Here is a 25,668-nt window from a genome sequence, read left to right as displayed (position 1 = left end):
GATAATAACTGACGATTTGACCGAAGATGTTTTAATGTTCTGTATTTTCATGCCACCAAGAGCAGCAACAGCAGCAGGAAAATCGCATCACAGGAACTGAAAGTAGTGATCCAAGCAGTGGACGCACTTACTGAGAACTTCTAGAGCTCAATCTGTTGAAGTTACGGGTTCATGTAGTACACATGCAAGATTTTATCTGCACAAAACCAAATATGTGACGGTAATACAAGGCAATGCCAAGAGCAATTATCATAATATAATTTGTCAGGAATAGGAATTACTGAAGAGTTCTCTGCATAATTCATTCCATTGATAATAATCAAATCTTGGGCAATGAGAATACAGTCATTCACAGCGAGGATTTTTCCTCCAGTGAAATAATTTCTTTGTCTCCGCTCCAGCTTCCTGCCTCGCCCCCACTCCCATGCCGCAAAGGTCAGCCGAGCTCCGCCAGCAAGAGAGGATGAAAAGAGAGGGAAAAAGCTGGTTGGAGTTGTATTTGACCCGACGCGCGGCGGCCCTGAATTACCGGGCTGCTGCAATTGTGGTGTGTTATGTGTTGTCTGCTCAGATCTGGCCCGTTAAAACTGCTGAGCTCATTGCTGCAGACTGCAGTGAGTGGGTGGCTTGCATAACAGCAAAACAAAGACGGAAAACACAGCAGGTATACGGTGGAACTGGACAGAGGTGGAGGAATAGATGGGTTTCTTTAGCTTTGAACCAGCCTCACTAACATAGAGGGGCACTTTTAAAGCAGCAGCAGTGAATTATTTTATCTTAACAGTGGGTCAAATCAATGTTCGTATGATAAACGGGGTTAAACATAGTGATGCATGTTTTCTTTAACAGAGTTTTAAAGCATCTTTCAGCTTACCGTTTTGCTTTTCTGGCTTTTACTTGCTACCAAAAAGAAAACAAAAAGCTGGCACTGTTGGAAAAATTTTCATCTTATAAAAATGTCAGCGTTGTGTTCAGTTTCTACACCTTCACAGGTGGCTGAAATAAAAACAACAACACAAACCTGCAGCTTTAGAAGTGCCCTTTAAGATCATTGTTTTGATTTTCTGACTCCAGCTTCAGTTTTTGTTTCACATTCACCAAATTATCTTAAAACGCTGTATTTCAGAGTTGTGTTTGCAGTATCTTGAATGAATAAATAAATAAATAAATAAATAACATTAAAGTATTGTAATTCAGAAATACTCTTCTTCACTGCCACCTACTGGTGATCGGAGGAATAGCAGGAAGCAGACGCGAAGATGTGAACCACCAGACTCCAAATCAACACATTTGCACGTTTTTAAACCGTCGGACAAATGACAGACATCAGTTCTGACTCCACCTTTTTTCATACAGTGAACCTTTTATTAGCTAGGCTCATATTTAAAGTAGAAACCACACTACAAGTTTTTTCCCCCCCCCTCTTTACAAAACGTCTTATGTACACTACAGTGCTGACAGTTGAAAGTAACAAAAAAAAGAAAAAGAGGAAACTCGAGATAAATAAACTCTGTGAAAACACCACAAGCCCCTGAAGACTTTTTCTCTTCTGTTTTCAAACATTATTTTTGTCACATTTGTACAAAAAATATATGAGTTCCTGTCATGTTGTTGTTTTTTTTTTTTTTTTGTAACATCTAAAACCCAGAAGCATAAAAAGAGCTGCAGAGCGCCTTACAACTGATATCAAGTGCTTAATTATCACCTCTTTCTCCCCGGAGCCACACAGTAAAGAGTTCTGTCTCTGAAAAAGGAGTCATTTGAGGCAAACTGATAAAAAAAAGAAAAAAAAAAAAGAAAGCTAAGGCGTTATCTTTCATTTTCCAAGATTTTTTTTTAGGCTTGCGGTGAGACGACGAATCGAGAAAAATACAACCCTGCTTTTAGGATATCATTCCACGGAGCCATCCTAGCTTCGACCGCAGATATTTGGAGAGGTTTCGGCAGCTTTCAGACACCAATTTAAGGCTTTGCTCTCATTTTTCCAGTGAGAACTTAAAAAAAACTCCTACGAGAGGGCAGAACTCTTTTCACTCTGTGTCTCTGGACCTTTTAGCAGTTCACAGTTAAGGACAGGCACTGGGGAAATGTCGTGGGCTACATTAGCAAGTGGGCTGTACTCCAATATAGACAGAAAAAAAATCACATGACAAAAAAAAAACAAAAACAAAAAACGTTTCTCTCGACAACGAAGCTCCACACATGTGGGACGTGCACTGAGGCTGAAGAGTTTTGACTCTGAGAAACATATACTCTTCATATCCGCTGCTCAAAATGGACTTTCAATAATTTACTGTACTTTTAAACCCGGGGGGGGGGGGGGGTCCGTCCCTGGTTGATAAATAAAACCTTTTATAGACAGGATGCTCCACACTGTAGAGAAACTGGACTTCAGGTTAATAGATAAATAGTGCTTTGGGAGTGAGCTCTCAACAGTGTACCAGCTGTTTTTTCAAAGTGTCTTAAAGGATGTGTCAATAAAGAATAATAATAAAAATAAAAAATATAATGTATCGTAGAAGTCTTGGAAGAACCTGAAATTTCCCTGTCGATAATCTGACATAATCTGGGATTGATGACCCAAAGTTTCTTTAACAATATCATCTGTATTTACACAGATGCTGTATATCCATTAAAAGACGCTATAAAGAGTCACATTCGGGAAGTCTTGACCTAATCAGCGATATTGCTCTTCGAATTCTGTTACGCCATGTTTAAGTAGAACTATATACTATCCATTAAAACCAATGGATTAGGACTGAAGAGTATCAATATATTTTATGAATGAATGTGTTTTCCTGAGACTCTGGAGGTCTGGCTGACAAGCAAGTGTTTCCAAATTGAGGAAATCCCGGTACAGAGCCATGAGACACTAAAATAAAAGCCCAGCAAAGAGCTCTGCCTCTGGTGTCGACGGCGACAGGTACAAGACGCCCCTGAATACTTTAAAGTGTGACTCTTAACGGTCTGATCGAACGCTACTACTACAGCTGACATGTTTTGTTTTTCGTTTAGTAGCAGTGATAAACTCAAAAACATTCTTGTTCGTCAATATAACACTGGAACAGATGAGTTACACTTCCTCCTCATTGGTTTTGTATCAACTGCCGTCATCGTATCAATAACAAGGAAACGCAGCCGTTTGTTCAGCAGATTATTGCGGAGCATTATTGCTCAAAATACAATACTAGGGACACCTCCTGTGATAAACTGTGTCGACACAGTGCCGAAGAGGAAATGTAGTAACGTTACATCAATGCGCCACCGTATCTCGTCTAGTATCATTGTGTGAGCCATCGATATATTCCAGAAACAGTCTTGGGCACGGAGAACATACTAGAAAAAAGCCACAAAAATGGAAGCATTAGCTGCAAGGTTCACAAAAAAAAAGGCCACCCTCGTGACCCTTTTTTTAAATATAAATATCTGACAGAAATGTTCGTCCTACGTCTGACGGCTCACGGATAATCCGATATTCATGCTCACTTCAAACAAACAAACAAACAAATAAACAAAAACACTGGACCAGACAGCAGTTTGGCAGACTACGGAGCTCATTTGACCCATGAGCCTGAATAATCTCCTCCGGTGCATCCTTCAGAGTTCAAAATGACCCGTAAATTAAATTACGTTTTGAACTTGTGCACAGCCAAAGCTTCGGTACAATCTGAGCCAGCTGAGTCCAGCGCTTCTGGGACACATTAAGTCCGGCTTTGCTTAATAAACTATGTCCATACTGATATGCACCACCGTCGTTATTTCCTTTTTACATTGCTTTACAACAACACAACCAAAATAAAACCCTGTACAAGATAGTACAGTTGTTTAAAAAGCCTTATGTACAAAAACTACTATAAAATCTGCCTTTGCTCCTCTTCATGCGTTGGAGGAGGGGAAATGATAGAAGGGGAAGGCTGAGGAGGAGGTGGAAGAGGTGGGGGAGGAGGGGGAGGTGGCGAGGAGGAAGGAGGAGGAGGGGGATGAGGGAAAGACTGTGAGAGAGGGAGCTGAACCTGCAGTGGTGCTGATGTTTGGTATTGTGGCTGTAGGGGGTAAGAACCGGGCGGCTGTGAGAGGAACGACTGAGAGGGGAGGTAGGGGGGAGGGCTGAACCCTGGGTGCTGATGGGGGAAGAAGGTTTTGGCGAACTGGTGCGGGTGAGAAAGGTGAGGCGGGAGAGGCGGGGAGCCGGCGAGGGCAGTGTTCGGTTGAGGTTGGAAATACGGCTGAGACTGCGTGGTGATGGAGGGCTGGTGCGGCGGGTGCAGGTGGTGCATGTGTACTGAATGAGGGGGCGCGTTCTGACTGAGGAAAGAGTTTAGTGTTTGAGTGGGGAGGACGGGAGGTCTGTGAGGGAGGTGGGAGTGTGCCATTAGGGGCGAGAAAGAGGGAGGAAGCATGTGGGGGAGGGGAGGAGGGGGGAGATGATGGGGCGTGTATTGCTGCCTGTAAAGTCCTTGTCTTGAAGCGTCCTGTGGTGGATGCATCTGCAAATCCGAGTCCAACCTGTGAGTCCATGTCTCTGGTAGTGTTTGTGTCCGTGTGTCGGCTACTGTGTGCGTCCGTGTGTCCACTTGGGAGGTGTGTGTTTGTACGTCCGCAGCAGGCGACCCCTGAATCTCTGCCTGCGTCCGTGGGGCTGAAGAGACATCTGGCTTCAGGTGGAGAGAGTCTTCGTCCTTGGGTTGATCTGACTGGGACGAGGGAGGCAGCTGGGAGGATGATGAATGTGTGGAAGGAGGGAGCGAGGAGAGATGAGAGTCAGCTCCAGGTTTGAGAGTAGTCGGGGATGAAGACAGGGAGGACAAAACAGTAGTAGAAGAAGAGGTAGAGGATGGATGGGGAGCTGTAAAAGAAGAGTACAAAGACGTAACGGCGGATCCTGGTGAAGACGTTGACGAGGTGGAAGACTTAGAAAAGGGTGGAGAAAGCGACGATTTGGGAGCCGAAGAGGAGGAACTGGAAGACATAGTCCTGTTGTCCGAGTGATGATGATGATGATGTTTTGATGACGCTTTTGGTTTTGAGTCCTGATGAAGCGGACGAGAGGCAGAAGGGGACAGAGAGAGAGGCGAAGGCGGTTTGTTCTTGCAGGGAGGAGGAGCTTCTGCCTTCACCTTTGCAGTAGGTGAGTCCTGCTGCTTGCGTCTTCCATCTTCTTTTGTCCTTTCTGTCGCGGCCTCTCCGTCTCTGGCACTGTCTGGATCCACTGAGAGAACCGGCTGAGATAAAGGAGGTGGATGCGGAGGTCGATCGTCCTCTTCCTCTCTCTTGGCGTTCGGTAACGTCCTGTTTACCGCCACACCCACCTCCTCTTCCTCCTCCTTTATCATCTCCTTCACCGCTGTCTTTTCTCTCCCCTCCCCTTCTTTCTCCTTCAACTCAACCTGCTCCTCTACCTCCTCCTCCTCCTCCTCCTCCTTCGCCGCCGCCTTCTTCTCCTCTCCCTCTCTCCCTCTCTCTCCTTCTGGCTGGTGGTACTGCTGTAGGCGGACATGCCACGCCAGGCTGCAGACGGCGGACACCGTCTTGAACTGGTGGACCACGTTGCGGGGGATGAAGTAGATGTCGTCGTGGCACAGGCGGATGCGGGCGTAACGAATGCCCTCCCGCCGCAGCTGGTTTAGTTTGGCATCATCCACCCACTGCACGCACTATAAAAAGAGAGGGCGAAAAGGAAGGAAGAGGAAATGAAGACAAATCATCATCTTTCCACTGTTTCGTGGTTAAAAATAAAAACCTCTACAGTACAGCGATGGAACAAGGGAAATAACAACTCCGTGATTAGCTTTATTAGCAAACTTTATTAGCAGTGATCATCTGGAATGACTAGTGGATGTGTTACGGTGAGAAGTAGATCAGAATTTGTTGAGAAATACAAAAAAAAGGGGAAGCAGTAATCTAGACTTACACCCGATTAAGAGACAGTACCGACTACTTGATGTTTAAATTGTCACTATACACAAACTATACATACAGTTTAATACATGGAATTTAAGAACTGTAAACAATAAGTCAACAATCTCACACGTTTCTCCTCTGGCGTTTAATTTGCTCCACCAGGTGGCAGCATCCAACATGCAATTGAAACCTACTTGGGAGACATAAAGGTGTCTATACTGGGATTAATTTAACGAGCGAGCCGTGCTTATTGCCATGCCTGCTGTGAACGCGTGTGTAATGTGATACCTGAGACAGTGGAGGTTCGTATAAGTCCAGCTGCAGCCTCTGAGCCACATAGTGGAAGTCAGCAGCATGGAAACACACAACATCTTTGGTTACACGAGGAGGCTCCGAGCTGAGGACAAGGGAGGGAGGGGAGGAGGATTATATGATATCTGTCAGCGGGTAAGCTGTGTAAATACTGAGCGTGTGTCGCTCCCAGACAAACAGCCAGAACCAAACTGTCTGACATTCAAAGCGAAGAACGCTCCTGTGTGCGGGGGCGAGGATCACTGCCCACCTTTCTGCGGCGCACACAGCTTTCAGCACCCCCACAGCCGCCGTGGTCTGGCGCTCGAAACCCTGTCCGATGTGATCAGCGTGGGCCCGAGTCCGATCCTCAAACAGCATCTCCCTGGGCTCGCTGGTCCTTGGCAGCGACTGCAGCAGGTTCTTCACCTCATTGGTGGAGCTGAGGGAAAACAGCAGAGTGCCCACACAGTTCATATTTCTCTCCTGTCTGCTCCCCGCCGTCTAAATGCAGAAGAAACTGACTAAAGGTGAGTGGGATGCTCACTCTCCCGGTGTCTTTGTTTGCCGTCTGCTATATAAACCCACAACACGGCCTTTTATCTGCTGCTGTTGTGTCTCTTATTGATGACATCCAGATGCTACTGATATCAGGAGCTTGTTGCTGCTGAAACTCGATGCTCTGAAACATCCATGTGGTGAATTTAAAGCCTTTTCGATAAAAGTAAATTGAAAAGTAATTGCTATTATTGTTATTTATCTCTTGATTTGTCTTCTTTTAATTGGAAACAATCAACTACTAGAATAGCTGATGATTATTTCTCGTTAATTAATTAATTAATTGACCAAGTGCAAGTGTGCATCATAGTCAAACGAATACAGAACTATTTTGATAATTCATTTATTTAAAAAGTCATGTAATTTATCAATGACAAATGTAGAAAAACATTTTTAAAAATTAATTTGCTCTTGTCTATTGTTTATTTACAAAATGTAATGTCACCTTTGCACAAAAACACAACAGGTGATCAAACTGAGAGACTAATTAATCATAATGAATTACGGCAACAATTACGGTTGTGAAGCAGTGGATGAAAAATGCATTTGCGTTAATATTAAATATTCTTGCGGTGTATTTTGTGACTATTAAAGCATCTTCCGAAACAGATGTTTCCCCACGTCATTTATTATTGACGTTAAGGTGCATGGACCACCCTGAAAAATCCAGAAATCAGTGTCACAAAATAAGCAGCATCTTAAATAATGAAATGTAAAAAAAAAAAAAAAAAAAAAAAGTAGTAAACAAATGCCGAAGCCAGAACACATACATGAACGCTCGGCTTCACGCACGCGGACTGAAAAGCAGACGGGTAAAAGCACAAAAAAATGAGCCGTGCTGCCAAACAATAGAAGTACTGCAGTCAGCTCAGTACTGGATCAGTGACTCACGCTGGAGCTGCAGTCAAATTCAAACTGGAATATAAACACACAGAGTCTGCGAGAGGTTCCTTCGAGAGCGTAACGCATATAGCGACGGGACTGCCCGTGCTGAACGCTGGATTGTGCGTTCATTCATTCGTTCAGAGATAAGAGCAGAGAGGCATGAGCTGGTGGAAGAGGAAAAAAAAAAAAAGAAATGGAGGAAAATAGTACAGAGAGTGGAGAGGGAGATGAAACAGAGAGAGAGGGAGCTTAGTGTGTCTGAGCTGACTGCAGTCTGACAGTAATAAATGTAAAACCAGGAAAGCTGGTAAGTGAAACGGTGAAAAGAGAGAGGAGTGTAAAGGGAGGAGTGCTGAAGGTGCACATCTACAATCGTCGTTTGAAGTCTACCATCTACTGGAGGTATAAGCGACAAATTGTCAGGAGAGATTCCTGTGTATTTTACAGCCGGATGAAGGAAAGAAGGAGGAGGAGAACGTTGAGGAATATACGAGTGGCGGTGGGAGTGTGGAGATGGCGGAGGGAAGTAGGGGATAAATAAGGAGAGAGGTGGGGCGTCGAGGGATAAGGCAGTAAAAGGAAGAAAAGGCAGAGAGGGAACCTCCTTCTATGAAGAGAAATCCTGCTAATGTACATTTTAAAGCTACACCACGCTGATTTTCCATTATATTCAGCTGTCAAAGGTTGATCAAACCCCCAGTATGCTGACCCCCGTAACACGCGCCCAATGAGCTCGCGGATAAAAGCTCGTAAAAGTCCCTTTTTGTGACAAGGCCCTATTTGCACATCTTTGAATAATTTGCTTTTAACACAAAACACACACACAGGAGGATGTTACTGACATTTAGGGCTGTAACGAAGCGTGGACACCATCTATCATCTATGACGTGTAAACAAGAGGCCAAATTAATATACAGCCCGGCACGGCGAGCACAAATGTTACACCTCAGTCAGGAAGATTTGCGTCAGTATCTGAACATACATTGTCTTGGGAGTTTATTTGTCCTCGTCGGATGCTAAGACGTAGTACGGAAATGCTGCTTCCCAGTTTGTTTATTTGCATATAGAACAATAAAACTAAACAACATAGATTTCCAATAAATGTTACACTCTAAGTGGGTGTAAGCAAGTTTTTGAAAATAGATAAAGTAGCTGCATCTTTCTTAATAATGTCTATATTCAGTAAATGTTAAAGTTTGAAACGATTCCTTCATTTGTTTTAATTATTAATTTATTAATCGGTATAAAATAATCTATATACTTAAAAAAGAAACGGCAGATTAATTGGCTAGTTTATAGACTAATATTGTTGTTTGAAGCAGCGCTACTAGGTTAATTTTTCATTCTCAACCACCAGGAGTCCTCCACTTGTAAACTACTCGTTCCCATTGTGCTCAAACTGCTGTAAACATTTATATTTGTTGCTAACCCTAACTATTTCTGCTCCACCTCCAACCTCAAACGCAGTCGAGGCTCTCAATCAGCTCATCTATCTCATAAAATCTGCATCTGACGAGAACATCACAGCCTTTATCGGGCCTGCCTTACAACCAGCGCTGCTCCTGCTCCTGTTACTATGCAATTACTGTAAAACTCCGGGAAGCACGGCGCCCTTTCACAAAAAAAAAACGCCGAAATACTTTGGTGTATATTTATCATCCGACTGCTATAATCAAGCTAAATTTCTCAGACTCGGGAGTCCTTGTCAGAAATACAAAGCTTGACCTTTTCTCTGAAACCCGCCGAGAAAAAGAGGCAAAGCTGTGAAGGGGCGCTGCCCATGCCAAGCAGCCTTCCTTCCTAGAAAATAACATACGGTCAAGCTGCAGCCAAGGACGTGCCGCAAAACAAGATCAAGTCCTTCTCTCCTTCTCAGCACTTCACCATATTTCACACGCCGTCTTTATGTCTTTCTCTTTATACACTGACATAAACAACACTTGCACAGCTATGACGCTTTTAATACATTTGCTCTCTTTAGCGCATATTTTTCCCCCCAAAACAACTGAATAGTGACTGTCCAATAAATCAAGTTAAAGCGGGAAAGAGAGGTCAAGGGGAAGCAGAGGATAGATTGGACGAGAAACAGAGAGACAGAGGTAAAAAGAGGACAAGGACAGAGAAAAGAGAGGCTGAGAAAATACACGTCTTTCTAATGATAATTTATAATCAACTGATGGGATGAGACAAGAAAGAAGAGGAGATAATAGCCTCTTTTTTTTTTTAAACCGTCCATCTGCATCTCTGTGAAAACACATTCGCTCAGACACAGCTGTTACACAAGTGTTTCTGACAATCAGACAGACACACAAACATCCACAGCGTCACCAACGCTTCCCTCACACGCTCTCGAGACGACAACCTGCGGCACCGGCGAACGCAAAACACGTGCAAAATGTGGAACATGACGTACAAATTGAGGTGCAAATGCTAATTAAAAAGCAGGTAGGTGTCCTTTATTACTTCCTCTTCGTCACATATAAAAAAAAAATCTGATTTAATTAAGCTTTTTTTAATGAAAAGAATGAAACGCATTAGGAATTAGACGAATCGCGTAATCAGGCCATCGGTTAAATGATTTTTTTTAGTCAGAAGATGAGTCACAATGAGCAACTTCATTTCTCAAACATGAAGGGGAGCTCTTCAAATAAACATAAACGTAAAAATTGTCATTTTGCGAAGACGAAAGCAGATAAAAGGGACAAATTATCACAATTTAGACGCAAGAATATAGGTAAAATTAACGTTTGAGTATGAAAACACGACATTCTTTAAAATTAATCAAATGATTTTCACAGATAACACTTTTATCTGATCTAAATGTACCATAAAGGGATATTTTTTCAAGTTTTTAATACATTTATCAGCGTGGGAGTGGACAAATATGCTCGCTTAATGCAAATGTATGTTATTATTATTGCCAAATACTGTCCTGAATAGTCTCCAGAGAAACTTGATAAAGCAGGAGTTCACTTCTAAACAGAAATATTTATAGATAGGTGAAAGATGTGTCCAAGGTGCATGATGGAAAAAAATAGCCTGCATCTACATTGCAAACTCTCCAGAGTGCCTTTGGCAAAGCGGAGGAGGGCTGTTTTGTATCAGCTGTGTGCTCGGCCAACAAGTGGTATTTGAGACTCGACATACTCTGGTGGTAACTCAACTCACATTGTTAGTAAATGCTGTCGAGAGAACCATCTGGCAAAGACATGAGGCTGAACTTGCCACTCAGAAGACCATTTTCCTGAGGAGGTTTGTTTCTGCTTCGTTACTGCCGCGTCGCCTCGCGATTTCTCACAACTACGGGTCACGGCGAGGGTCAAATCGAAGAATGCGTGCGCGTTAATAATCGCACATGAACAAAGTAAGTGGCGTTAAAAGGAATCAACGAGTTGTTATCTTTTACGGCGCTGCTTACAAAAACATAACAACTGACGTGAACATTAATAAACACAAAGAAAATAGAGAGAAAGAAACGAAGCATGAAAGGAATGTGTGTGGTGAGCGTTGTCCCACGTCTGACTGGTTGCCAAGTGAAGTGGCGTCTGATGTAACCATGATCTCATCTGAGCGGTGAGCAGCACACACCGCTCACTTCACACACACACACACACACACACAAACACTCTGTCTGATGGTCTCGCTCATCTGTGTGAGCAACAATGACACTGTGACACAGACGAACAGAGAGAGGGGGTAATTGCCTCATCCGGCGCCGCTCGGCTACAACAAAGCTTCACGCTGCTGCCACATTTAAAGCTGCTGCTGCTGCTGCTTTAAATTGGCGAGTGTGTTTTGTTGCCGCTTTTTTCTAATCAGTCCTCACGGGCAATGTGGAGAGTGCAGATTCAGGCTGGTTCAAACTGATTCATGAACACCACCGAGACTTGTAGTCAGTATAAATAACATTCAGAGACCTAAATCTATGCGCTGAAAATATTAACTGGCTTCATTTGCGAGTGTCTTAATGTGATGCGTGCTGTTTGCTGCTGAACTCACCGTTTTCTTTTAAAAGGAGACTTTGGTATATCGGCTACAGGTATCATCTGTTCTCCCGGTCTGACCCACATTATGGGGCCGTCGTCGCTCTCTGTGGGACTCATCGGCCTGAGACTGGAGAACGTTCCCCACGGAAGAGTCCGCTGTGAGAGAAAGCAACACGTTGGTACATCCCTGTCTTTTCCAATTGTTAACCAATTCATCAAGTATTTTATTTATTCTCCCCCAGAAAAAATAAAAAATAATTAAAAAACCCAATGCGAAGACACATCTCCCCAGGCAAAACTTGTCACTGGCAGCCGAGACGCTTCACACTAGGGAGTTGAATCAGAGCCAAAGCTGCTGATGGATGGGAAAGTGCCAGAGGATGTGCGTTTTTTGATATTCGGCATACGACGCCACTCCTCCGCTCGGCGGCATGCAGGAGATTTGAAGTGTCAACACAGAATAACAGACGAGGACGAGCTTTGTCACTCCCGCATTTTAGCAGCAGAAGTAGAAACACTATTTGGTGGCCTGTCGCTACACAGACGTTTTTTTAGAAAGAGAACCAACCTCCCGAAAACGAAACTGGGAGCGGCATCAAATCACTTGACGCGCCACTTAACGCCTCTTGTTTGCCAGCCACCACTTAGATTATTAGCTGTGGTGTTGATGTTTGTGTGTAGCAGGATTCTACGCCTGGGATTTATAAATAATCCAATACAAGTCTCTTAAGGTTTCAAGAAACAAATAGCAACACATAAAGGCAATGAAGTCTTTTGGAGTAGAAGAAAATGCTCCAGGAAGAATACTTGGGCAGACCAAGTAAAATTTTAACGGCTGAGTACTGGTTGAAATAAAGCAGATCAGTGAGCAAGACACAAAACTGTATTATGTCTATTTATCTTCATGCAATCCACCTAAAACTTTCCTATATCCTTTTTTTTAGAAGCCGTCTGTCACTTTCCTATTCACCATCCATTCATCCACTCGTGTACAGGATTACCGCCGCTGATCCCTCACCTTCAGGAAAGTCGACTCCTCCAGCATGCCGAGGAATTCTGGGAAGTAATCCCCGACCTCCTCATCCACGGCGCCCACCAGACTGATCTGCCTCATGGCCCCAGCTCTGTATGTGCCGTGACTGTAGGTTTTCTTCACCTGATGAAGACACAAAATTACAGACATTACCTAGCTGAGTCATATATAATCAATTCCTTGCACAAATTATTATTTTGTTGGTGGATATAGCTCGTAAAAAAAGGAAATACTTCACGTGACAAATGAGACAGTTCAAAAATGTCTAGGTAAATGGTAAAAGGTTTTATTTTTATATTTACCAATAGGTACTTTTCTACCTATTCGTACTCAAAGCGCTTTACAGTCACAGACACATCTACACATTCGCTCACAGAAAGCACACACACATTCCCATACCTAAATCTATATAGCAGTTCACAAATAAATAAAAAGAAACTGCATGCCATATAATAAGGGGTGAAATTTTCAGGATACACATGAAACTTTATTAATTCCCATGAAAATTAGATAATATATAATAAATACTCCCCGTCGGGGAATCGAACCCCGGTCTTCCGCGTGACAGGCGGAGATACTGTCCACTATACTAACGAGGATGCTGGATGCCTGACATTGTTCTCACATTCTTCTCTTATCAGATCAGATTTAATAACAGAACAGCTTTTGTTTTAACGGAACATCGGGTTACATGACAAAAAAAGAAAAGCGCAAACCAAAAAAAACTATGTTTATATAACACAGATGCAACGTTTATTATGACGGGGCCAAGGGAAACACAAGATTAGACACTCCGAAATCTAAACTGGAGCAAAAAAAAAAAAAAAAAAGACAGACGGAAGCTGTTAATGATTACCGGGTGTCAAAACAGACAGTGCATGTGCGTGTGCTCGCAGTTTCACTTGACGTTTCTGCTCCACCGGTGTGATTCAACAGACTGTTTGCTGCTTTTCACTTGGCCGGCAGAGCATCGAGCGTTTGTGACTGTGTGTCTAACCCGTCCCTCCCTCCCTCCCTCTCTCTCGCTGTCTCTCTCTCTCTCTCAACAGTGTCTTTGTGTGTGCAGTACGTGCAGCATGTGGCCTGCATGCTGTACTGTTGGCCGATCAGGATGTGTGTGTGTGTGTGTGTGTGTGTGTGTGTGCCTTGGCCAAATCCTTGGCTGCACGCCTCCAGTGAGTCACCACTTGACAACGAGGCCCGAGATAAAGGGATGGAGAAGGGAAGAGAAACAGACAAGAGGGAGGAGAGCGGGGATGGGGATGAGGGGGGGGGGGGGGGAGAGAGAGACAGATGGAGAGAAGTGGTCAGTAGAGGACGGGAGAGAAACTTTAGGAGGATATAATAAAAGAAGGGATATAACTTAAGGGATAAATAAAGATAGCATTGTGGCAGAGAGGGTTGACGTCAGATGAGAATAAAAGGAGAAGATGTTAAAGAGTCTAAAATAACAAGGGAGGCAGTGTGACAAGGTGGGAAGAGAGATGAGGACAGGTTAGAGAAGGAAGTGAAGGGGAAGTAACGATGATGGAAACAATAAATTGGGGAAAAAAAGGCTGCAGGGGGAAGGTGCTTGGCAGCTCCCAGGTGCATCTCTGAGTAAAGATGCAGGCGGCTCTAGCGTATAGAAAGTGGATGAAGGTAGGTGTGAGTACTGCAGGTCTGTTTATCACTAAGTAAGCTCCAGAGCCACTGGTCTAAGTACACAAATCAAACAACTTCCTACTGGTGTTTGTTTAATTTATGACGATTAAGCACCTCAATCAATTTCTCATGGGTCGAGCCGCGTGCCTGTTTGTTGTGTGTTCACTTGACCGCGTCTGCGCCACTGTCACTGTTTAATATCCTCACAAGATGATGACTAAAAGCTCAAAAATACTCCACAAACACTACTTTAAATAGTCACACAGAGTCAATGACCCAGATACTGAGAGAGAGAGAAAAAATAAAAATCTGTTTGTGTGCACACACGGATTGAAACGGCACCAGCGCATGTATTCGTGGCTGCACTCGTTTGCCTTTCTGCGTGATTATAATTGTTTGTTGTGCTTATGAGCATCTACGTCTGTGTGTGTGTGTGTTTACATGTGCATAATTTAACAGCTGAACAACCTCTGCCGTTCGCAAAAGAAGAAAAGCCTCTCGCTATTACAGGGGGCGTATTAGGAAACACCAACCGCGGATAAATTTAACGCTCTTAAAAAACACACACACGGTCTATATTAGGTGAAGGCAAACAGGAAACGTGAGCGACTTCCTCTGAGGTGTACGCTTTAAGATGCGGCAGTCCTTCCTCATCTCTGTGTACGTGCTGGTAAACACACTCTCCACTTGGTGTTTTACACATATTATCTTGTTTTTGTCTCCTCTCAGCCTCTCCGTCTCCTCCGCTGGCTCTTTCGCTCATAACCCCTCACATCCCTGATGGGGAGTATATTAGATCAATCCTCTATTTCTTGCTCTCCTTTCCGTCTCTGGCTCACTTGTTAACTCTGTAACAAGTTCCTCTCGCTTTAATCAACTCATCCTTAACCCTCTGCGGCTGAGCTCATGCCATGTCATCATCCCACCGCTTTATCTGACCTCATCCTGACCTCTCTGCATCGGTCTCTGTCTTCCTCTCGCTCTCTCTCTGCCGTCTCCTTTCTAACCATTACGTCCAGTCAGACAGTAGAGCACTAAGTCTATGAGTCTATTACTGTGTCTGCGTCACAACAAAGCTTCAGGCTGCTGACTGGTGCCTCCAACACAATTGGACGCACTTTTCTTTCGTAATCTCTCCCTTGGCTCAACTACAAAGGGAGCCATGCAAATGCGCAAACACACACCCATTAAAAAACAGTATAATGGTCGCCTTTCACCTTCTTTGTTACCAGATAAAGGCTTTCCAAGTCCAAATTAAAACCTGACTAATGTGACGACAAAGTCTCCGCTTGTTTAGTAAACACTGCGTCGAAGTTGGTTTCGGAGGCAGCGGGACACGTTGGGGTGTATCAAGAGCGAGGCGTCTAATAACCACCGCGATGACGATTAACACAAAACAGAGAAACTGTGTGCAGCTAATCAGCCGACGTAAATCTGCTTTGTCAAATGGGATTTTCCAGAGATGAAAAAAATAAGTAGCTGTAGTCATCCTTCAGTCTACACGTGTTAACAAAATGAACAGTAGATCATTGTTCCACCTCTTAAGCATCAGTTAACCTAAACATCAAATTACTGACCGCAAAATCTTTCTCACGAGAAATAATAAGTCAGAATTTAGTTAGGTCTCTTTTAACATTTCCCATTTTCCAGCCACCAAACATGCTAGGTGTTAGCTTGTTTTTAAAATCAGACTGCAGCACAAATTTAAGGAGAAACTTCTCAGATGTTGTAGTCTCTAATCTCCACTGAATGCTCGCACCCACGTCAAGTGGATGCGAACAAAACTGAGACGGCGGCGCAACGACATGCTGTAAATCTAATCGTTCACACTCCAGTCTGGCAGGTGGCAGTGGAGCAACTACAATCAAAGAAAAGAAAAAAAGGGGTCTACACCATAGACGTATATACATAGACGCCGCATCGACTGTGGAGGGACGTGCCTAAAGCGCCGCCATCTTGGTACAGGGCTAGCAGAGGCAGCGGTGCATGAACCTAGAAGGAAAGAGGTACTCCTCAATCTCAAAGTAGAACTATTCGCTGAATTTTTGGACCGATTTCCAAACGTATTGATCTGTTAAAAAACGTCACACGTGTAGCTATGATAAAAAAAAAAGATGGTTTTACTACCCAAATACAAATTTTACTTAATGTTATCAGCAGACTAGCTTCTGACAGAAGATTGTAAAGAAAAGATGCCGGACTTCAACTTAGGCGATTTATGATCACTTTTATTGTGTAGAAACCCCATTCCTCCATAGATGTAATGCACTGTAGGAGCGAGTGGCCCTGTTCCAAGATGGCCGCCCTGTAGGCACGCCGCTCCAGTAGACGGCAGCGCTCAATGAGGCGTCTATGCATATATGTCTATGGTCTACACCGGGTAAGGAAGAACTGGAGGAGAGAACTCATCCGTCAGGTTTAATATCTGTCAACAGTAGCTTGCTAGCTAATGTTAGCCTCAGGGTTGTTACTTGTCAACACCATCAGCTGCCCCGCGTACTTGTAGACCTGTTTCTCTCATTGGCTGTTGTTAAGGTATTTATGTAATCGTCCAGGTTTAAAATAATACATATCAAACACGTTAGACCGGATTTCTCCTGATTGTCAGGAGGAGTGAATCAGAAATAAATTGGCTCAGGTCTCCTGTAGTCTAAACCCAGATTCACACAGCTACAAAACAGTATGTAAAAGCACAAATAAATATTCCTTTGCTTTGTTTTACTCGTCTGATGCTGTAACTACATCATTACACTCCGTGACTAAACGAAGAAGGCCGAATTAAACCTCACTCTCCGAGCACATCGTGTATTGACTGTCAGGCTGCACTTGCCCAGCGAAAAATGGGAGTTCTGTAATCTTTAATAATCCTTTCCAGCAGTGAAAATGGCCTCAGACAGGTACTGAATACAAAATATTCAGACACAGAGCCTGAGCCAGAGCCTGAGCAGCAGCAAAGCAACTCTGGTGCCTGCAGTCACGATTTGAACATCACAAACACGCGGTGTCAACCACTACGCGCGATCAATTACAATATATAAGTGTGTGGGTGATTGTGTCTCATACGCAAGGATTATACACATTAAATTGTGTCACAAAATATATATATATATATTTATATTTACATATTTATGGCTGGAAAATAGATCCAAACAGCAGAGGGATAAACAAGAGAGGGTGACAGACTAAAACAAGACGTAAGAGATGGAGAGCTGAAAAGCCGTCCATGATAAACCAATAATCTGTGTGCGTGTTTCTACCTGTGCCTCTGTGTCCGTTATCAGTATGCAAGCTCACATCTGTGTGTGTATGTGTAGACTGTATGTCTACTTCCCAAGGTCACTGCCGAGAGCTAGGAGGGAGGAAAAAAAATTAACAAGACCAGTGGACAATGACGTTAGCCCTGCAAGGAACATTGCTCTTAAAGGGACAGCCCGGGACGATCTGGCTTTGCAGGGAAAGTTTAGACAAAAACGTATATTTAAATGTGTTTAATTAATTAATTGCCTGGTTAATTTATGCAAAATAATGCAGAGATCAATGATGTGTCGTTTATGGGGGCAAATCTGGTATACAAAAACAGATATACACAGAAAAGCATTATGAATATTTGATAGAAATAGAAGAAATAGCCAGAAGGAGAGCGATAGAAAGCATAAACTGATCTACCTCCTGTACTACCACACACACACAAACAGTACGGTAGCTGGTCCTGCCTGCACTCTTGTTGAAAAAGAGCAGGCAGTATCTCAATACAAAGCCACTCAGGAGGTTTCAGGCAACAAAAGGCTTTTCATTAGTGAACTATAGACATGGGACAACTCTAAATGAAGAGGTCTAGCCGTGTCGCTGTGCTCAGAGGAGACGATTCACAGCAGTTACACCAGCTAAACACACACACACACCGACATTTCTTGTTTTTCCAGTTGTCCTCAAAGCGTACAGTGAGGAGCAGGTAAGAGGTTTCAGGGCTGCAGCTGCTCCTGTACTCGTGCGTTTAAAAGAAAAGAAAGAAGAAAAACACCTTTTTCTGTTGGTTTTGACTCTCTAACCTGACTTAAAGTGAACCTGCCACCTGCCTGACAGCTTTCATCGCTCACAGTCTGCAACTCCACCTCATGCTTTCTCATTCTTGTGCCTATTTTTCTGTCACTTTTATTGACCCCCCCTTTTTCTCTCCCTTTTAGTTTTTGTCTCATTTTTTATTGCGTTTTGTCACCCATGGGGCTTTTCTGACATTCTTGTTTTCACTCTCTAATAATGACGTCCTTCGCTTTCATAAGATTAGAGAGTAATGCCCAAACGTGCACTCTCATCATTTAGTCTGAGAAATCAGACATCGGTATAAACGCCAAAAGCTGTTTAATGCCGAGCAGATTGAGGCAGATGCTTTGAACAGATGGTTAAAGCCACAACAATACAACGTGTTCATGCGCTAGGGTTTCCACCAGCGTACTGCAAGCCCCACGGACCCCATGGGCCTAAGCATCGGGGAATTTATTCATTTTTTTTTTTTCGTATTTTATAAAATGTTTTTTTGAACTACAGTTACAGTGTGACAGCTCGGTTGGAAACAGATGTCACGGTTTGGAAATCTCACCAGTGATATTTGCTGGTTAAAGGATGTCAGGGCTCTCTACTCTCATTATGCGTGGATCTTTAACTCCATGCATGCTTGGCGCTTGTCAATGAGAATAATAAGGGACATTCGTGTCTCCACCACAAACATTAACCCACCTTCGGGCTGACAAAAGAAGCAGTACTTCGGTACCAAGTTCATGCCAAAGTCAGTTTTTCTTTGCTACCAAAAGTACAGACACACAGGACTGAAAGGTCTCCAAAGTGTGGGAGCTGCATGGATTTACATAGATGACAAAACAGAAGTAACGTCATTAGTTATCTGCAATTATAATTTATCCTAAACATGTAGTCACAGGTGATCAGGATCTAACAATGCTGTTTAACACATTGTGTCTCACTTCAGAAAGGTGAGCAGTCACTGAGTCACAGTTTATCAGCTGCAAATAAATTATCTGTTACACAGCAGCTGTCCTCAGGTTGAGTCCTGCACTCCATCACAGCTTTCACAGATATTTTACCACATGTACAAGTCGGCTCCGTGTATAACCGAGATTCTTCCTTTTCACGGACTCAAAGCCGGATATTTGATGTAGTTCACCGCGCGCATGGCTGCTTCCCAAATGATTTATGTTTTTATTTGCATACACAGCAGGAAAGCGAGATCGCAAGTGCTCGAGTTGAATGCGGCACCTTGTGATGACGGGTTTGCACTTGACCAGCGCTCAAGCACACAAGTTACAGAGCCTCGAGCCAAATTCTCAGCGAGTGTGCGCACATTCGTCTACGCTTGTACAACAGAAAATGCCAAGTCTCCAGCTCTTCCTGTGTCTACAATGCCTGCATGCGTGAGAAAATCTAAAAAACAATCCCTCTTCCCTTCCCCTTGCGTCCCCAACTTACAACTACTTCATCAAAACAGAACTCAGAACAAAGTTCTGGTAATTCCCCCCGACCACAGTGGCATCAGAAATGCGTCACAATCTCAGTGTAAACTTTCTCAATACGTGTTCGTGACAGTTGTGATACCTAGCTTCATATAAACAGAGAAAAGTAGTTTAGACATCAGACTGTTTTATTTTTCATGTCGGCCAGACAGCTCACCATCTGCTCACTGGTTTGAATAAGCAAATAAGTCATTTGTCACACACACACAGTTGCAGAGTTGTGTACGTCTGTCTCATCTCGGTCATACACGCATTCTCTATCAGATCAATAAAACCCCCTTTGATCGACTGACCTGAGAGTAGAAATTAGCCATAGTGGTGGTTTCTATGTCCTTCTTCGCCAGTATTTCCATTTTGACTGGAGCTGATGGGAACTTGGACGAGAAGTAGTCCAAGAAGTCCGGTAGATAACTGGCTTCTCCGTGGACAATCCCCATGACGTAATGAGCTGCCTGCAAAACACAAAAAACACAATTCAGATAAATCTTACCGGACGAAACATTATAATGAATTAAAGAACTGAATTAAAGCTTTACAGGTACAACTGTAATTATCAAACCAACTATTATATAAAAGGAGGTCAGAGATGAGTGAAATAACTGAGTTTGTGTAGCAGCAGGTGCTACACTGCAGCTGCAAAAAATACAGCGCTGATCTCAGCATTCATGGATCAATCTGTTCAATATGTATGCTGCACCTGCAATGAGTCCTCGCTGAACGCCAAGGTGACAAACTCCTCAGCGAACCTCTGCCTCTGGTCGGCGGAGAGAGAAGACAGCTGGGACGTGTAGGCGTGAGCGACAAGAGCTCCTCCATTAGGCTGGTTCTCTATGTGGATGTACGGGGCAAACTCCAGACCTGCCAAGCCGGGATGGGTGCTCTGCGGGTGGTTTTTGATCGGGGAAGGGAGAGGCGATTTGTTGGAGGACGACGGCGAGTCGAGAGAGTTGTGAAGAGAGGAGTCGAAGAGGGATTTGGAAGCAACAGGAGGAGAGGAAGCCAGGTGATGGGAGGTTTTGTTGTCGGGTGGAGGGTAAACGGGCAGAGGGGACTTAAACGGAGAAAGGGAGGCGTGCCGTGTTAGTTCAGAGGAGGAAGAAGAGGTTGGAGATGAAGAGGGAGGAGGAGGGAGGAGAAGCAGGCCGGCACAAAGGGTTTGGCAGGAGCGGTGGTACATCTTCACTCGCTTGTGCTTCTCCCCTTCTTTGTGTTTCTTCTTCTTTTTCTTCTTTACTTTTTTGATTTGCAGCTCCTCAGAGTTGATCTTGGCTTTTTCTTTTTCATCTGGACAGAGTGACAGAGAGAGAAGGAGAGAGAGAGAGAGAGAGAGAGGGAGAACACTTTAAAAACATCGACACAAAAAATATGAGAAAAGGGGTTGTCATTCTGAAAAGGCTTGAAAGCGGCTTTGTAGGAATCTATAAAAGTCGGTTTTCTGATGTGTGATGGATCAACAAACTAAAATGTCTCTCTCCCTCGGCTCCCGGCTGTGAGAGAAGATGTTTTTTTTTTCTCTGGTCCTCTTACAATGCCCAGCAAAATAAGCTGAACAAAAAAAAACCATCTGGAAGCCAGAAATAAGGCGCTGATTATGTCCAAGATTCATTTATTTACATACACTTTTATAAACACACTTTCTAATAATAAGACGCCTGAAATCCGCCAGTTAAAAAACAAAACAAATGGAAATAATGACAACTATTTTTTGCAGACTGATGACTCATAGCCTCTCTCAGAGGGTGTGCGTCTAATGCGGCGTGTATATGTGGAATAAATTGAAGAGCCCCTGAAATGCAGATATGCAAGAAAACACACTCAACCAGTGGCACACATCTGAAAAGAGATAATACTTAACATGGTTTTGCGGCTCTTAAACGCCTGAGGCTGCATAAAGTAGAACACGCAAATGTACGCACACTGCGACTGTATATATTATGTTCTAGTGTAAACATGTACACATTTACTGTATATATATATATATATGTGTGTGTGTGTGTGTGTGCGCCCTCGTGATCCACTTTGATAGAGGTGTTGCTGCCTCAGCATTATTCAAACATCGGCCATAAACACACAGACTCAGTCTCGCTTGTACCCAACACACGTTCGAAGCCAGATAAGGAAGGAATGAGACAGAATGAAAAACAGCAGAGAGAGGGTATTAAAGAGAGCAACAGAGGGAGAGAGAGAGAGAGAGAGAGAGAGAGAGAGGAGGTATTTGCAGTACAATACCCGAGCTACTAATCCAAAAGCTTTAACCCACGAGTCACCCCTCCCCCCCCAAATCTATCTACACGCACCGATGTTTAGTCCTAAACCTCAGCCTTCATCAACCGACAGAACGGCACGATATGGAGAAAAATATATGAGAATCATCAATTAATTGGATTCTGCAATGATTAGAATTGCAATTAACTCAAAAAGAGCAGCTGAGGGGAAACTATATACCAACATAAACCGCTAAAAAAGTGGATCCATCAACTGTAAAGTGTCAACAAATGTGTTTGTTCAAGTTATGAATACAACACATTCAGTGCAACATGCTCTCACATATAGCCTAGAATCTAGACGTACCCCTAGCGGCAGCAAATTACATCTACTTACTCTCCGTTGACTTGAGATTGCGAAAAATCCAAGATGGACCGGGCCAATCACGAGTCGGTGGGCGGGCTTAACAGGATGACGACTGACCTGCGACCATAAGTTCCGTGAATTACGCGTGAATTCCCCATCCTGCTAGAACTACCAGAGCGATGGCTGCTGCTAGCGAACAACTTTCTTTCCAATCGGCTTTGGCCGCCACTCTGAAAGACTTGAAGTTAAGCTTTTCTCTGAGAAAAGAACAAGAAACTGCACTGAGGTCGTTCTTACAAAAGAAGGATGTATTTGGAGTTTCGCCAACCGGATACGGCAAAAGTTTGATCCACAGCTTAAAAATTATTAACGCAGGAGAAACTCAACCTGTAGGCGAACTCATAAAAAAAATAAAAAAACAGGATGCAACAAGAACTATTTAATATCTATTAGGATAAGTTTTTTCCACAACACATGCAAGGAACTCTCTTTTCCGTCGCTCTGACTACGTCACCTTCTTCGTTGCTCTGATTGGTTGTAGCGCTATCCTATTGCGTGGAGAGGGAGTTTGAAAGACAACCGTTTATCCCACCCCTCCGGTTGAGCCCTGTCTATGGAGAGCGCCCAGACCCTACATTTAATGTGGGTCTGGCTCGTCGTCAGGCTATCTCACATACGTTCCTGTCTGAAATAGTAAAGCTGTGTGAAAGTTGTGGCTTTCAGCATTAGTATAAAATAACAGATAGCTGTTGATTCAGCTGCGTTTTTACTTTGGAGGCTGTGGTGTGTAGTATACTATTGATCTGTGTTCTGTTGTACCGACACACGTTTCTATTAATCTGGCAACTCTGTTTTAATCAGTGGGCTAGGCTAAATAACAAACTAAATCCTCCAAAATGATCAAACAGTTGAGTCACGACCTTTCTGATGCCGTTTCAACATAAACTGAACATTATAACAGTCATGAAGGGGGATTTAGTTCATGACTGTTATATTAGAGTGGTTTCCTTTTCACTAGTGTACCTAATGAAGTGGCCGGTAAGTATCAGTTTCACATTTTCTTTCCTTTAATCCACATTTGACTATAATTACGTTTGACTCAATTTGATTCTGCAACAGCCGCTTTTGATTTATCAGTTACAAAAATGTCCTGCTGAAGAATAATCAACAGTAACACACAGAGAGAGAGAGAGTTTAACATTTAAAACCCTATTCGCACGGGGGGGCTAGTGTTTCCTGGGGATCTCTAGTAGTTTGTAATAATTGCAGAGTTCGTCTGTGATCGTGATCCTGTGCAAATCGGCCTTGTCCGTATATTTGAAAAGAGAATATTAGTAAATATTAGTCCTGTAGTAATACAGGTTGTGTTATTTTTGTTTACTAGGCTGTGTTGATTATTATTATTAATGAAACTTTGGAAAGGAGACACAGAAAAGTGTCAAAAAGTGTAGTGGTGTAAAAAGTACAATATTATCTCTGAGAAGTATTGAAGTGGAAGCAGAAAGTAGCAGAGCGTTAACAATATATTCAGGGATAACGTCAATAGATTTGAGTAAAACAGAGTTTGATCATCCTTTCCGAAATGCGCCGCATACAACAGACAGAGGGGGTAATTTCTAAATCACATCTGTATAGATTGGATAATTTCTTACATACACATTTATACCTGGACGCTCATATGATCAGTTTGAGGTCAGATAAGCTCCCAGTTAAAGGCACAAACAGTCTCAGTGGTAGTAAAGCAGCCTCGCTGTCAGAACGGCCCGTTTGCCGCTTATTGATTTCCTATACATGTTCCCACCGGCTGCCTTTCCGTCTCTATCTTTATCGTCCGATTCAATTGTAAACTTAACACTCTCTCGCTGATTAAATTTCTAACTTCCCCCCCCCCCCGTGTCTCTCCATCACCCCTCTCCACTTTTGTAAATAGTCTCTGATTAAATGCGGGCACTCGCCTATTACTAAGAAACTACTCTCCGGTGGGGATTTCGCTCTCAGATCATCTAACCATGGATATTTCAGTGCGTCTCTATTATGATAAAACACACATGATTAAATACGACGCTCTCTTGCAGGATGTCTGCAGGATAACCACACACCATACTCTTACCAGGTCTCTCTATAAGTACAGCCTTTTTTCTGCGTCTGCGTCGATAACGAGAGGGTGAACCAACATTACAAGGGTGCATGTCCCTCATACGGAAAGTAGAAAGTAAATGAAACAGCGCACCAGATGATCTCTCTGTAATTTCCATCTGCAGTTACTGGTCATGGTATGTGGCTAAAGCTCTACTAAGTCCTTGAAATGTCACAGTGTGGTCGTGGCATTCCAGCGTGAGACACTGCGAGCCTCACAGGTGCACAAATCATATCAATAACAATAAAAATGGCACCCATGTTTATACCTCTATATCATTGAATTGTGTGTGAGTGTGTGCGTATTGGTTTAAAAAAAAGAAAATTGCCACTGTTGAGAAATGGCTGAGCTCAGATTACTCACACGGAGGAGACCGGTGGAGATTACGGTCACAGAGCTCTGCAAATAATTCACCGCCGTCTAAAGGTTAACAACGAAAGTCGCCTCTGCATTCATGGAGTGTACACACAGTGGAGGCCAACACTGATTCACTGGTAGGGTGTCAGCGGAGACTCATCTCTGTCTCTCTGTCTCACAGTACTTTGTGTTCGAAAGTCATGCAGGCTGAAATCACAGTATGGTTTAAATGCCACGCTTTTATGATGAGTCTCTTATTGTGTTGCTCACAGTGTACAGTAAAGTGAAGTTTATTTTGAAACAGTCACAGGAAATATAGTAAGTTTTGTCGATGAGCTGAGCTCTCGTAATCAAAAACGCATCTAGAAAACAACTCAAATTAAATTTTTTGGCATTTTCTGAGAGCAGACCACTTTGAAATACTGAAAAATAACGAAGACGGAACAGCCACAGTGAGCTAGTAGATGAAGAGCTGCAAGCAACAGCCTACACACCTGCCAATTCGCCTTCGGCTAAGCCCCGCCCCCCTTAGTTACTGTTGCTACGTCCGACATTCTCTTCTGGGCTGTGGTTTTCTGGTTATCTATAAGGCTCTGGTATCAACGTGGCTTTATGCTGTGACAGCTCTTCCTGCTGAACTTTTGTCAAACTTTTATAAAGCAGCAAATAAAGTGTCCGATAGAAGTAGGCAAAAGGGGGCTGCAATATGCGTTCGAAGGCTATATTCAGGACATGATACAAGTGAAACGCAACGAACAACAAGGCATCCAAATAGAGGCAAAA

At 43.3% G+C, this 25,668-nt stretch overlaps 1 protein-coding gene across 1 annotated transcript in view; it reads right to left on the bottom strand.

Moving 5' to 3' along the window:
- Positions 1-1,608: 1,608 nt before the first annotated feature.
- LOC311508516 (uncharacterized protein) overlaps positions 1,609-25,668 on the bottom strand; it is a 35,816-nt gene continuing 11,756 nt past the window's right edge. The window contains exons 3-9 of the mRNA XM_084573304.1: positions 20,518-21,104; positions 20,114-20,272; positions 12,640-12,777; positions 11,635-11,777; positions 6,464-6,634; positions 6,190-6,298; positions 1,609-5,654 (exon numbers count right to left, since the gene is read on the bottom strand). Coding sequence (XP_084429430.1) covers positions 3,852-5,654; positions 6,190-6,298; positions 6,464-6,634; positions 11,635-11,777; positions 12,640-12,777; positions 20,114-20,272; positions 20,518-21,104 — 3,110 coding nt within the window. The 3' untranslated portion in view covers positions 1,609-3,851. The remainder of the gene's footprint in view (positions 5,655-6,189; positions 6,299-6,463; positions 6,635-11,634; positions 11,778-12,639; positions 12,778-20,113; positions 20,273-20,517; positions 21,105-25,668) is intronic.

The sequence above is a fragment of the Chelon labrosus genome (genome assembly GCF_963514085.1).
Source record: "Chelon labrosus genome assembly, chromosome: 23".
In the NCBI taxonomy this organism is placed as follows: Eukaryota; Metazoa; Chordata; class Actinopteri; order Mugiliformes; family Mugilidae; genus Chelon; species Chelon labrosus.
The sequence above is the reverse complement of the archived record's forward strand: the minus strand, read 5'-3'. Positions and strand labels throughout refer to the sequence as shown.